Source organism: Rhamphochromis sp. 'chilingali' (assembly GCF_963969265.1).
Source record: "Rhamphochromis sp. 'chilingali' genome assembly, chromosome: 13".
NCBI classification, from domain to species: domain Eukaryota; kingdom Metazoa; phylum Chordata; class Actinopteri; order Cichliformes; family Cichlidae; genus Rhamphochromis; species Rhamphochromis sp. 'chilingali'.
The window spans coordinates 22,410,115-22,422,972 of NC_137940.1; the positions used below are offsets into that span (position 1 = coordinate 22,410,115).

The window sequence follows — 12,858 nt, forward strand, 5'->3', positions numbered from 1 at the left end:
ATTTTAAATAGGTGTACCTGTCCGTTCTCACAGTGCTGGGTGGCCTGCAGCTCATACGGTGGCTCCACAAAGTAGAGCGAGTGTCGAGGGAACCCTGGGATTATGTTACTGAGCTGGAAGCCAAACATTACCAGCCAACTCTTCACATCTACAGCAAGCAGACGAGGGGAAATTACTTTTGCTGAATGACAAAGTTAAACACAGTAGCAAATGAAGCAGTGGTTTTAGTATAACAAAAAACCAAAAAACTGAAAGCGTGTTTGCTTTTGTGACTTATCTCGTCCGTGCCATCTGTAGTACATTGTTACTAGCATAAACTATCTAGTCCACAACAATCTGTTCTGCTGAACACTAGAGATTCCTGACAGTCTCAGGACATAAGCTAAGATGAGCTTGTTAAGTAAACTAGAAGCGTTATTTTCCCTGCTTTTTAATATGCCAGGAAGAAACACAGCCAACCATCTGAGACAGAGTACAAGGGCTAAATATTCATACAACACATTTCACCATTTGGCCCACATAATATTTGTAACTCTCTACCTGTGACGTAGTTTTTAACATCCAGCATGTCACTGAGTGGGTTGTTGTTCTTGAACATATACAGATTAAAGGGAGCGGGATCTTTTCCTATCTTGGGCCACATGCTGTAGTCGGGTGAGGTCCACCGCCCAGCCAAGACATCGTAGTCCCGCTGGGTGAAGTGGACCAGCTTCGTCAAGGGGTCGTACAGGCCGCCGTGGAAACCCACCACCAGTTGGAACTCTGGGTTAGAGTCCAGATACACCTCGCCGTAGGCGGTGTACTGGACCTGGGTAAAAGAAGCAGATCACTCAAATATAAACAACAATGCGGATGGTGGAGGGAATAAATGTGGAACAGGTGTGATTCACAGCTGGATACCTGTTTGATCATTTGTCCATTGCTGCTGAAGACTGCTAGCGGTGTGCCGGTGTTGTCAGAAGCTATGTAATATTCCTCTCCACTGCTCACCTCCATGGCAAAGAGATGACCCTGATCATAGGACAGTTACAAATTCCCATTTTAGTTCAGGATCGTGTTTGTGCTGATTAATCAGTCTGTACCACAAACATTATAGGATGATCTTATAATTAACCAACCACGCCCACCTGGAGGTCATAGTAGAGTGACGAGATATCAGAGCTGGAGTGATTGAAGATGTGCGTCACCCTGGTTGGATGGTTGAGGTCAGCATAGAAGAACTGAAGGTGCTGCCCCAGGCTGTTCCTTGTGGACACCCTGCGACCGAGCCCATCATAGTGATATACAATGCTCCAGCCTCCTGGACCTCTGTTGTACGCCCGCAGGAGCTGACCTTTGGAGTTATAGTCAAAAACGTCCGTCCCACGCTGACTCAGGAAGCCGTCTTCGTCCAAGCGATATTGGACATCTCCCAGGCGCGTAATGCGATCTCTGAGGTCGTAACGCAGAGGCAAGATCCGGGCACTGTTCCCAGGATTCAGCAGGTGGAGGTTACCGTTAAGGTCGTAGCTGTAGCGCCAGGTAGACCAATCATTCACCTGGAAACAAACAATGATGTTTGTAAATCAGAGTTATGGATACTTCAGCCTCTAATGAAGACACACCGCACGGTTAGAATCCCAGCCTCTCTGCTCACCTTGACGCCACTGAGCTGCCCGTCTCCATCGTAATCGTAGCGGTACTGTGTGGTGTTGGCGTAGGGCCCGATCTTAAGCTCTCTCTTCACCACACGTCCCATGCTGTCATACTGGACCGTCATCCAGTACATGAGAGAACGAAAGATCTCGTACTGGACCTCCTTGATGCGACCGTGGGTGTCAAAATGCTTACTCAGTGTCATAACGGCAGTGGTGATGATTTGATTGATGTCGTAGTAAATGACCCCAAACTTTCCAAAGTGTTCTATCTGTAAGGAGGAAAAAGCAAGAAAGGTAAGCTACAAATACTTGGAAAGGGCGTTGCTAAAACAGGAAAGTAAACCAGAACAAATCTTCTGCACCTTTCCAGAGATCTCATCATATCGGTAGAGGTCAACAGGCAGTGGCGTCTCACTGATGACCGGCTTCATGCTGGCAATCCGGAAGCTGTTGTCATGGTAGGTGTAGTCGAACCGCGCGTTGACCATCCCCTCCTCACTGAAGCGATAGATCTGCTTGTCGATAAGCGGGCCCATTTTGCGATAGCGGATGGTGCAGGAGAAACCCCCGCTCTGCAGGTTGACCATCTTTAGCACGCCGGCTGTCTCGTCATACCCAAAAGTGACGGCGGTGCTGTCGTAAACGATCTCCGACAGCTTTGTTAGCTTGCCGTACTTGTAGAGGACACGCCGCCCAGTGCCCAGGTAATGTACGGCCTGAGGTCTGCCGTCCTCACTGAAATCGTGGATGATGGAGGCGTTGCTCTCCGGAGGGTTGTAGGTGTTGCGAATATAGCCAACGGACACGTGCGTGAACATAGTGTGGCGAGCGACACTGGGCATCGTGACAGCTGTGACTCGACCCGAGGCGTCAAACTCAAAGATGTACTGCCTCTGGCTTTGCAGGAGCAGCACCATGGACTGGAAGCAGAGCAGGGAGGTGAAATACGGATTAATATAATAGCATTATCACTGCGTGACTTGTCTCCTGTGAAATAGCACCAGGAGTAATTTGCTCTCTCCCCTGACAAATCTGAACCTTCATAACCATAAAAATGATGTATTATTTCACTCAGTCCTACAATCCAAATTACTGTACTTTCTTGCTAATGCCTTCCTCTGGATGTGACTCTGCGGCTGACAGTGTTGAAGATAAATGCACTCACTTTGTCAAGATAGCTGTAGCTCCACACCTTCCCGTCTACAAAAGAGCGAGACAGGATGCGTCCCTGGGGGTCAAATTCCGTCCTCTCACTCATGCTTCCCCTCTGCAGCCCTACAAGCTGTCCGGTGGCGGAGTACGACACGTTGACTACGGCCAGGCTGCTGCTGGGCAACCACATAGCTGGCCGGCCCTGAGCATCGTACATGATGCGCAGCGTGAACTTGCGGTGATCGTCGTAAATCTTTTCCGTACGGGTGTTGCGATCGAAATCGATGGAGAGGAGATTGCGGCCATGAGCCTAAAGAAAAGGAAGGCGTTTGTCAGGTAAGTTAAGTGAACTGCACATGTGGATTTTAACAAAGCAGTGGACAGGTTAGTAAAATTGGTTACCCTCAGCTTCCTCCCAAACACGGTGATCTTGCCCTTGGTCTGCTCCTTGCGCAGTCGCCACTCAATGGAGTTGAGACCATTGTCTGTAGGCAGAGTGATGTTCCTTCGGCCGATGGTTGGACTGACAGAACCCGCCAGGATGTGCGGCTCTGTGTGGAAACTGATGCCCATCCCATTGGCGTACATCACTCTTAGGGTCCCGTTGTTACACAGCTGATAGCTGTTCCTCACTTGGTCTGTAGGGGGACACCAGCAGACACGGCATCAAAGACAAGACGAGTGGCACACAAGACTTCCAGGTTCCAACTGAATAGCCAATGTCTTTTGGGAAGCTTCCACAATGAGTGAAGTGACCCGGAAATATGGGTGTGGCGACCATAATAAGAGCTGGTAAACACTAAAGTGCTTTAGTGCTTCCTTTATGACTTCCTTAAGCACAGGCTACAGCGGACTATGAAAGGAAAGAAGATAATGCTTGAGAACAAAGTGATGACTAGACTGCTAAACTGTCAGCCTAATGCCACATCTGGAGCTGATATACAAATACTTTGAAAACTTTTAACAATTTGTTAAACCAACTCGAAACGTTCCACTTTATTTAAATCTGCTGCTGCCTCATGTGAAGTATTTTTCAGCATGAGTTTACAAAAGCGCTATATAAATAAAGCTAATTAGCCATTTTAAAATAATGTAAAAGGGAAGGTTGTTTAGTTTAGTGTTGTGTGCTTATATCCTTGTTTTGGGAGCTGCTGCACACACTGCCAACTTTTAGGATTATCATTACTTAATTTTGCTCCAGAGATGCTGAAAGCCCCAATAAAGGATGAGTTAAAGTCGATTCAGCGGAGAGAGACAGAAAGAGAAAATACGAGTGGACAGGAGGGGGAGCAACATCTCTTAAGACAACACCACCGCTGTGACAGGAAAAGATATTCTTCTTATAAACTCCAATCTAACTAATAAAGTGGAAAGTGCTTCATCTTTGGGCAATTTCAGCTTCTACCTGGCACACTCAGGTCAACAGCCTCCTCATATTATCAAACAGCTTAGTGTAAGTGCAGTCTCTTTGCCTACATCTTTGCAAATTCTCCTCTGCACCTTTCCTTTGCTTCATGACGTTTTCCACTGAGGTGAATGAAAAGTGGTTTGAAAAAGAGAAAGTCTGACTATTCAACTGCAACCTAAGTTCTTGTGTTGAGATCCAAATGACAGTACCTCAGAAGAAGCGTAGTACCTAAATCTTAGCAAATCGAAACCTCAAAGTATTCGATTCAGGTCAGACAGTCGGTAAAAAAATTATAATCTATGAAATCAGAATAGCAATGTGAAGGTACTAGTTTCATGCAGAGGATATTGGCAATAGATAGGATATGAACACTGGTGAGGAGAATACATTACGTTTTATGACCTTTCAGGCAAGGATACATAGGATCATTCACTCTGAAAATTACTATACGTACAGTAAAAGAAGGTGAAAAGATAAAAAAACACTGTAGGTTCCATCAGACAAGTTGTATCATTTTATCTTTGCACTGCTTTTCAACCGTACTGCATTTTCACTGTGGTCTGGGAAATGTTACATAAGCTTTCTACTGTTTGGATGAGCTGATTCTGTCAGGCAAACTGCAGCCTGTGTTGACAGATTCACGTATTTACTCTGTTTTTTTACCGCACAAAATCCAAGCTTAGACCCGATGGACCAATCAGAAGTGATCCGACAGAACGGGCACTTTAGCATCTGATGGCGATGGGAAATCCGAGTCACAGAGGCTTACGTCAGTCGGAATCAGATCGTGTCCATTAAACGTTTGCCGACCTGATTTCTGACTCCTTCCCACAAACTGCGCGCTATTTTAAATAGAAAAATCCTCAGGCTAAAGAGACATCGCTCCACAATCAACATCTCTCCAATTTATCGACTTCAACAAGAATAGAGACAGATAAGCCCGTGATTAATGCAGAGGCTAAATTTTCCCTCTGATGTCTGAAAGCAAGCTCTCCTCCCCACCCCCGACCACAATGAAGTGATTAAAAGCGAGATTAAATTGTTTTCAGCTCAGAAATATCGAGAAGATGCAGAGTTGGGAGCTTTCTTTATTTCACTTACAAAAGGTGAGAGGGTAGGGGATTGGATGGTTGTCTCTTTGAAGTCCTGCCATAAATGACAGTAATCCATAAGGCCAATTTGTAATAAAGCTCCAGGCACATTTTAACAATGCCTCAAACAGACAAGTGAAGCTTTTTCCATTGACTTGGCAGCAACAGCCTTTAGATAAATCTTCTCCGCTCTCTCTGTCTGAACAACCTCGTAATAAAACAGAAGCGAGGTAGAGGGATAGCGAGCGTGCGTGAGAGAGAGAGAGAGAGAGGGTGAAATGAGAGCTGGAGGGCCAAGGAGAATTCACTGTGCTGGAGTTAATGAAGAGAGCGAGAAAGAGCCGAAAGTGAGGGAGACGGTTAAGTGAGTATGTCAGCAGAGAGCTGTGCTCAAACCCACACAGTGCAGTGGAAACCTTAAATTACTTACAGCCGTGTGAACAACTCTTCTCTTCTACCACAACAAAGGTGGACGACTAAACATATATGTAGACGCAAGGTTTTCTCAATGTTTTTGGACCGTAACGAGTCTGGTCTGGATTCAGACATCCGTCACACGGCACCGGTCAGTGGAGGGGTGGGGGGGTCGGGAGAATTCTTCTTCTTCTTCGTCTTTGTCCCCCCACCTCTCTAAACAGACCAAATAAGCTCAGGGATCATGGGAACTGTCAGTATGTGTGCGTGTGTTTCTGTCTGTGTGTAAGGAGAGAGCTTGAGGGATGAGGAGGATTCACTCTACACGAGTTAATGAATTTTGCTGTGATGATATTCAAAAGCAGGATGATCCCAGCTGGGATTAACTATATATTGGTAATTTTACTCCTTAAGAGGGGAGCGAGAGAGGGCTGGGTGTGGGTAGGGGGAAAGAAAATAATCTCCTGGAGCATGCACATAACTGAGTGAAAATTATAAGACTTTCAATTAGAGCCGGCAGGCCTGAGCACATTCAGCATCAGAGGGCGGCTGTGTTTTTTTGAATGCTAAGACAAAGCAGTGCTAGAGCCTGCATGAATCTCATTAGGGCGATGATACCACATAAACAGATCTGCTTCACCGTTATCAGGATTACTTAAAAGTCTACTCAGAATGACTAATGAATGATAGTTGCTTGATTTGCACTGTTCCATGTTGATAAGTTGAACCCAGGATTAGCCTGTCTTTGTGCCACATCATTTCACAAGTATTTAAAAATTCAATGCCGGATCATTTTTCCTCCGTGTGTCCAGGTATGTGCTAAGCGTGTCCCCTACCTTGTACCACGGTGTATGAGGCTTCAACCGAGGACAGGTTGGTGATGACGGTGACATCGTCGTCTCTGCTCGAGCTCTCAATGTCGATGTTGATGGAGCGCTCGATCTCTCGGTGCAGACTTGTCACCATGCCCGTCGGGTACGTCACGTTGGTCAGTCGACCCTCGCTGTCATACCTGCGAAATGGGAGATTGCAGACTTGTTCATACTTGTGCCACCTGTGTGTTGAAAATCGAGCGCACATCCAACAGTCACAAAAAACAGTTTGGCAAGGGGGTGGGGGTGTTTGGTTGTAGATATAAAAGCTAACATTTGGGGGCAGCAGAGCACTTTGTGAAACTCAAGGAGAAAGCAGGAATCAGAGGACGGGAATTGATGGAAATGAACCCGACAGCACTCAAAGACGACAATGCAGACAGTGTCACACACTTACTGGTAAAATGTGGTCCATCCAGTCTCGTCAGCTTTGGTTGCCAGGAGGCCCGTGTTGCCGCTGTAGCTCATCAGAGCCACTTCTTGGCCCAAGGCTGACACACTACGCAGCCCCCCACTGGGGTCCAGTGCAAGGGTCACCACTTGATTCTCAGGCAGCAGCACCAGTCTGAGCAGGCCGGCTCCTCCTCCTTGGCCCAGCCCATCCCGCCTCACTTTCACAGTATTGTTGCAGTTATCCACCAGCATGGCCAGCTCGCCATCGGGGCTGTAGGTGAAGTTGAAAAGCGGCTCCCCAGTCACGAGGCTGACTGTCTGGATGTGAAGCCCCTCCCCGTTGAAGACGTACAGCTCCTGCTCCCTCGGAGACGCGACTTCGTACTGCGCCGATCCCACGTACCCGACGCTCGAGAGGGCAGGGCCGGGCCGGTTCGCTCGCACGGCTCGGATGCGTATGTTGTTGAGGTCTGCAATAAAAAGAGTCCCGTCGGGGGACACGGCCAGGGAAGTTGGGGAGTTCAAGCCAGCGTCGGGGGCGTAGCCCTCGTCACCATAGAAGCAGTTGCAGTTGACGTCGTTCTTGCAGTCGCAGTCAGAGGCAGCACCGGCCAGGAGAGAGATTTCTCCATTAGTGCTCACCTAAAAATAAATAAATGAACAAATAAATAAATTAAAAAAAAAACACCCACACTTTGAACAAAGAAACAACCAGACAACCGCATACCTGTCTCACTCGGTTAATCTTTTTCTCATCTGTTTCGGCGATGTACAGGATGCCGGTGTGGGACAAGGCGATGGCTGTGGCACTCTCCAGGGCGGCGTGTATAGCCAGCTTACTGAGGCTGTAGTCAATGCCCGGCACTTGGCAGTGCATAGGCCGACCCGCTATAATGCTCACCTTTAGGAAACAATGCAGAAAGTATTGATGATCCAAAAAAGTAGGATGCCAACATAAGATTCCAAAGTAGTAAGTAGTATCTTCCTAGAACTAATTAATCAGTAATTTTCCTGCAAAACTTAGAATTTGAACTTTTTACTTCTAAATTGGCTTTAGGAAGGCTAATTGGGACGAAATCTTGTCAAAGCCTATGGTGAGTGTGCACTCTAATGGGTTTGCAGCCCTGTATGTACAGACCTGGTGGTTCTCAGTGATGCGTAAAATGACGTTGTTTTCCAGGACGTACAGAGAGTTGTCCATGGGGTTCACGGCTAAGTCTGTGGGCCACTCAAGACGCACCTGACGGGCAGAAACAGAAGTTATACGATCTGTGAGACGGTATCTATGCCGAAAGGGTGCCAAGGTTCAGACAAGTCTCTTATTCATTTAAGTGACTGCAGCAGTGTTCACTTTCTTCTGATCCATTCATTTATCCATTGACTCTTTAATCCCTCCCTAAATCAGTTTCTCCCTGACCTCCCGGCTGGCTCTACTCCACAGAGTCATCATAGCTCAGCACTAAGGGAGCTCTTAGATCATCATCAATCACACCGTCGGCTTTTGTCTCTTTTTCCCCACCTGGCTGACGTCCATGCTGGTGTCACAGCTCAGAGGCCGCACGGCGGTCAGGTCGTTAGCCCCCAGCAGAGTAGAGATGATGCCATTCTGGTCCACCTTGCGGATCATGGTGGCGTCCACGAAATACATCAGCCCGTTTTTATCCACTGCGATACCTGTCAGCGGGGGGAGATGAACACCGTGAATGACGACTCATAACTCAAACACTGCGGGGCCATACCCATAGACATTTTAAGTCAATTAAACTTCACTCTTTCAGCCGCTGAAAATGAATAGCAGCCCGGGCCGCTCAATTGCTCAATGCTTCATCGAATGAGAGGGAACACAGAGATGGAACGGGCATTGAACTGTTGAGAAATGTTAGTTTTGGGATGAGTCATTGGGATGCCGAGCTGAACTCCCCTTAGAGGGCAACCGCAGACGGCACGCAGATCATCTAGAATGGCGAGTGATCTCTTGCGCTTCTCTTCCTTCCTTGGTTTCCTCTTGATCTCTTTTTTGTTTTTTGACACCCAACTTTCGACTTGTTTATACCTCTCTCCGTTTTATCCTTTATCACTGGGTTGGTGTCACCCCGTCAGTCTATCAGACAGCAGACGCTCAGAGAGGTGTGACTGTTCAAGTAAAGTGTACCCAGAAATAACTTCTAGATGCACTGGGATAGTAAACAACAGATGGAGGATACAGCGAAGGGTGCACAGAGTAAATGATACGGAGATAAATAGGAAAAAGAGCGGAAGAGCTGGAGGAAGAGAAGAAACAGGAAAAGGGAGGAACTGACGCTTTCTGACTGCGTGACGGGTAAGAGAGAATCAGCAGTTCATTGTCTTCCCCGATCGTCCCATCTTATCTCATGAACTGTGCATACACACACACATGCATGCACTCTTGCATGCACACAGTGTATATATTCTAACATCTGTGGTGCTACATGTACACACATGACAAGAAATGTGACAGTGTGACATCCTTGACAGTTTGGTGTCACAGTGTTCTGAGATCCAATGATCCACAAAAATAATCCCATTATAAGTTTAACATTAACCTGGTTTATAACCTCCTTCTGTCTCTGTCCTGCTTTAGTTGAGTCATAAGATGGGCGCATTATGAAAAAAAAAACCTCATCAGTGAAAATGTAAGCACCCTTAAATTACACGTCTTGTGAACTGAACTGTGGATCACAAAGTCTCCTCAACAAAACTCATTTCGAAGGATGTCTTAAGAGTCTGTATCCACATTTTATACTGTAATACAAGAAAATGCAATTTGAACAATATGAAGTTAACTGTGACGTGAAATTCCCCCTAAGTGGCTCACCTTTGGGGCTCATAAGTGTAGCTTCAGTGGCTTTTCCACCATCGCCACAGCGCTCATCGAAGGGCAGGCACTGCTCCCCGGTCCCCGCCACGACCTCAGCATTATCCGACAGCAGACGACCACCGGTTAATGACCGCACGCGGTAAATCCGTCGCGAGTTTGTGTCTGAGATAAACAGCGCCCCAGATACCGGATCCACAGCCATAAAGTATTTATGGGTTGGGTTATTACTGAAGCAAAAAAAGACAAAAAAACAAAACAGGTATAATTATAAAATCAGCCTGGATTTACATTGTAAATGATACTTTGAAGCGCTTTTGCATTTATTTTTTCCTTTGCTGGCATGTTGTTAATTTCTCATCCTGAGCCTCTTACCTGTGTCTGAAATCTTTGTTCCTTTAAGAAAAGAAAGGGAGACAGAAGCACAGCAAAACAAATGTTAATTCACACAGTCTGCACAGAGCAACCTACAGAGAGCAACACAAAGCTGGCAGTGGTGTGAAGAGCAACATTTAAAGATGTGTAAAAACACCCTGGGGAAATGTTATCTAGCACAGTCTATATTTCTTGCCAGTCCAAGTCTCTCACCTCACTTCTTTCATCTAACATCTTGTAAGCACTGAAAACATCCAGTCTTTATCCACAATTTTTCCTTTTCCTGGTGACTTACCTCAATATATCTGCAACATAGAGAAACCTCTAAATTCACAACTGCTTTCCTATTGATTACTATTCTATTAATTCGTAATTTACTGTCCCATAGATCTGGAGGTTTACCTCAGTTCCAGGATGCCAGTTGTGTTCATAGATGGGTAGACCCGGCGCACAAAATTGAGGTCCCCGACATACAGGCTGCCATCGATGCCCATTGCCAAAGCAACCGGAGCCAGCAGCTTGTTGCCGTCCGCGAGGCCATTACAGCTGGGGCACGAGATGCTGCGCCTGCGGCCGTTCCCCATGATGCTCGTGATTACTGGAGGCTGCTCTGTCACAAAGATGTTTTCCCCGCTGCCTTTGTGAAGGATGCCTGTGAACAACAAAAGACAAACAGATATATCAAAAGCAGATAAGGGCTCATTATTCCACAGGTAACAGTGGAATCAGCTACCCCCAATCACATCCACCCCGATGTAGAAATGGTTTCCTTTAACTCGTTGGTGGAGCCATCAAGAATGCAAAATTTAGCTTGTTCAATGTTTTTTTTAATTTGATACCTGGAAGCTTTTAGCCTCGGCTGAACTTGTGCATAGTGAGCTAATTAGCTCGTTCAAACCAAGCGGCAACCCTTAGGGTTGAAAAACGAAGCCAACATAAAAGTGCCAAAAAACCCCAAAACAAAATTACAGTTCCCTTTAATTGGTAGCTATCAGCTAATTCAACTCACTGAACTGGACTTCACGACTGGGTTTGCGGTGACAAATATTATGTCAGCTCATGTCCAAGAAGCCGAGGTTCCAGTTTTAATGAATGAAATTCTAGTATTATTTCACATTTATCTCTGTTTATTCGAGGAAACGACACGGACTTGGTAACCGAGCTTACTGGCACTAGCTGATCCTGTGCCAACACGGCAATGGCCATAATGCTAAAATTAAGGCCTCACAATTGGAGTTCACAAACCAATAGGTGAGATCATCTATCTTTTATATACAGCTTATGGAATACCACTCAAGCGATCCTGAACTAAGTTTTGGCAAAGGTGTCTCTGCCAACCACACCACCTGTCTCTGTTTTAGTAGCTGCTGCTGATTGGTCGGTGCACACTTTTAGTGGATGAGGGAGTCAAACTAGGTGAGACAACACTTCCTGTGAAAATCCTCACTGACAGATAAAGTCTGGCAACTTCAACTAGAGGAAGCGCAGTGTGGTCTAACCCCTCTCCACCAGCACCACCAAGACAATAACACATTGTGTACTGTAAACCTGCTACACACAGGGAACGGGCTAAATATAAACTGGAAGGCAAAACAGGGGACAAACAGAAAAGGCTTTTGCATAACTATGAGTGTGTAAGTGTGTGTGTATACGTACCACTGCGTGTGTTGAGTATGTGGTGCTTGTTGAGCGACCAGCCGCCCAGATTTGTGGGATCCAATTCGTAGCCCTGCAGGAGGGCCGTCCTCTTCTCCCAGAGGATGAGACTGGCACATGACTCATACTCATAGCCCACTGACACTACATGCAGGAAAGAGTAGAGGCAAGAGAAACGAGAGGGGTGGGGTTGGGTGGAGGGGAACGTGCAAAATAAAGGGATGAGAAAACATCAAAGAATCATTTAAGAAACAACATAGGAAGAGAGGCTGTGAAACTTCATCAAAATATAATCTCCTAAGTTCATTTAAGGTGTGAAACACAGAGAAGCTAGTTAGCACCTGTACCAAAACCTGCACTCGCACCTTACTAACACTCTGGCATGCTGTTAAACCAATTAAAAAGCTTGCTAATTGGAAAGATTGCCCTTTAAACCTGCAGGCCACGCTGGCTGCAACAGTAAAAACTTTGCTCGTGGAAAAATAATGCCCTGATCGTGTTCGCGTCCTGACTGAGCCACGGTTAATTTGAGTAAATAAATTGAACAATTAAGGGAAATTAGTTGCGATCAGGTGTATTTTTGAAGACTACTCAGAGAGTGTTTGTGTTACGTGCTTGTTTTTGGGTTTTTTTCATGGGTGTGCTGTTGTGTTCCTGCTTGTTAAAGGGAAAAAAGTGTGTTAACACATCATTTCCCTCCTGAGTTAAAGAGAGTGCTGCTGCCAGCACATTTTCAGCTTCACTACAAGCAGTAATGCAGTATACCTGTGTCTGTATCTATGCTTAGCAAAACATAACCTAATCATCAGCCACGTATGTCCTTTATATTCTCCAGGAATTGGAAAATTGCTCCTACTCAAGGGACATTTAAGATCTTTCAGCGAATGCAATTTTCCAAACAGTGTGCCCCTCCACACTGAAGCCCCAGATGTCCACTGCATCTGTGGCCTGACAGCAGTGTTTGGCTGACAGCATCTGTGAGCGACTGTGACAGCAGAATGTAATAGCACTGAGGCTCCCCTGG

The 12,858-nt window shown here is 46.2% G+C and overlaps 1 protein-coding gene across 1 annotated transcript in view; it reads right to left on the reverse strand.

Annotated features, from left to right (window-relative positions):
* The window catches only part of tenm2a (teneurin transmembrane protein 2a), a 226,381-nt gene that overhangs the window by 2,578 nt on the left and 210,945 nt on the right, over positions 1-12,858 (reverse strand). The window contains exons 21-37 of the mRNA XM_080900423.1: positions 11,835-11,978; positions 10,581-10,830; positions 10,179-10,199; positions 9,804-10,033; positions 8,487-8,641; positions 8,106-8,207; positions 7,695-7,868; positions 6,972-7,609; positions 6,539-6,714; positions 3,192-3,427; positions 2,803-3,099; positions 2,000-2,557; positions 1,637-1,906; positions 1,128-1,538; positions 901-1,011; positions 541-808; positions 18-148 (exon numbers count right to left, since the gene is read on the reverse strand). Of these exons, the coding sequence (XP_080756549.1) occupies positions 18-148; positions 541-808; positions 901-1,011; positions 1,128-1,538; positions 1,637-1,906; positions 2,000-2,557; positions 2,803-3,099; positions 3,192-3,427; positions 6,539-6,714; positions 6,972-7,609; positions 7,695-7,868; positions 8,106-8,207; positions 8,487-8,641; positions 9,804-10,033; positions 10,179-10,199; positions 10,581-10,830; positions 11,835-11,978 (4,172 nt within the window). The remainder of the gene's footprint in view (positions 1-17; positions 149-540; positions 809-900; positions 1,012-1,127; positions 1,539-1,636; positions 1,907-1,999; positions 2,558-2,802; positions 3,100-3,191; positions 3,428-6,538; positions 6,715-6,971; positions 7,610-7,694; positions 7,869-8,105; positions 8,208-8,486; positions 8,642-9,803; positions 10,034-10,178; positions 10,200-10,580; positions 10,831-11,834; positions 11,979-12,858) is intronic.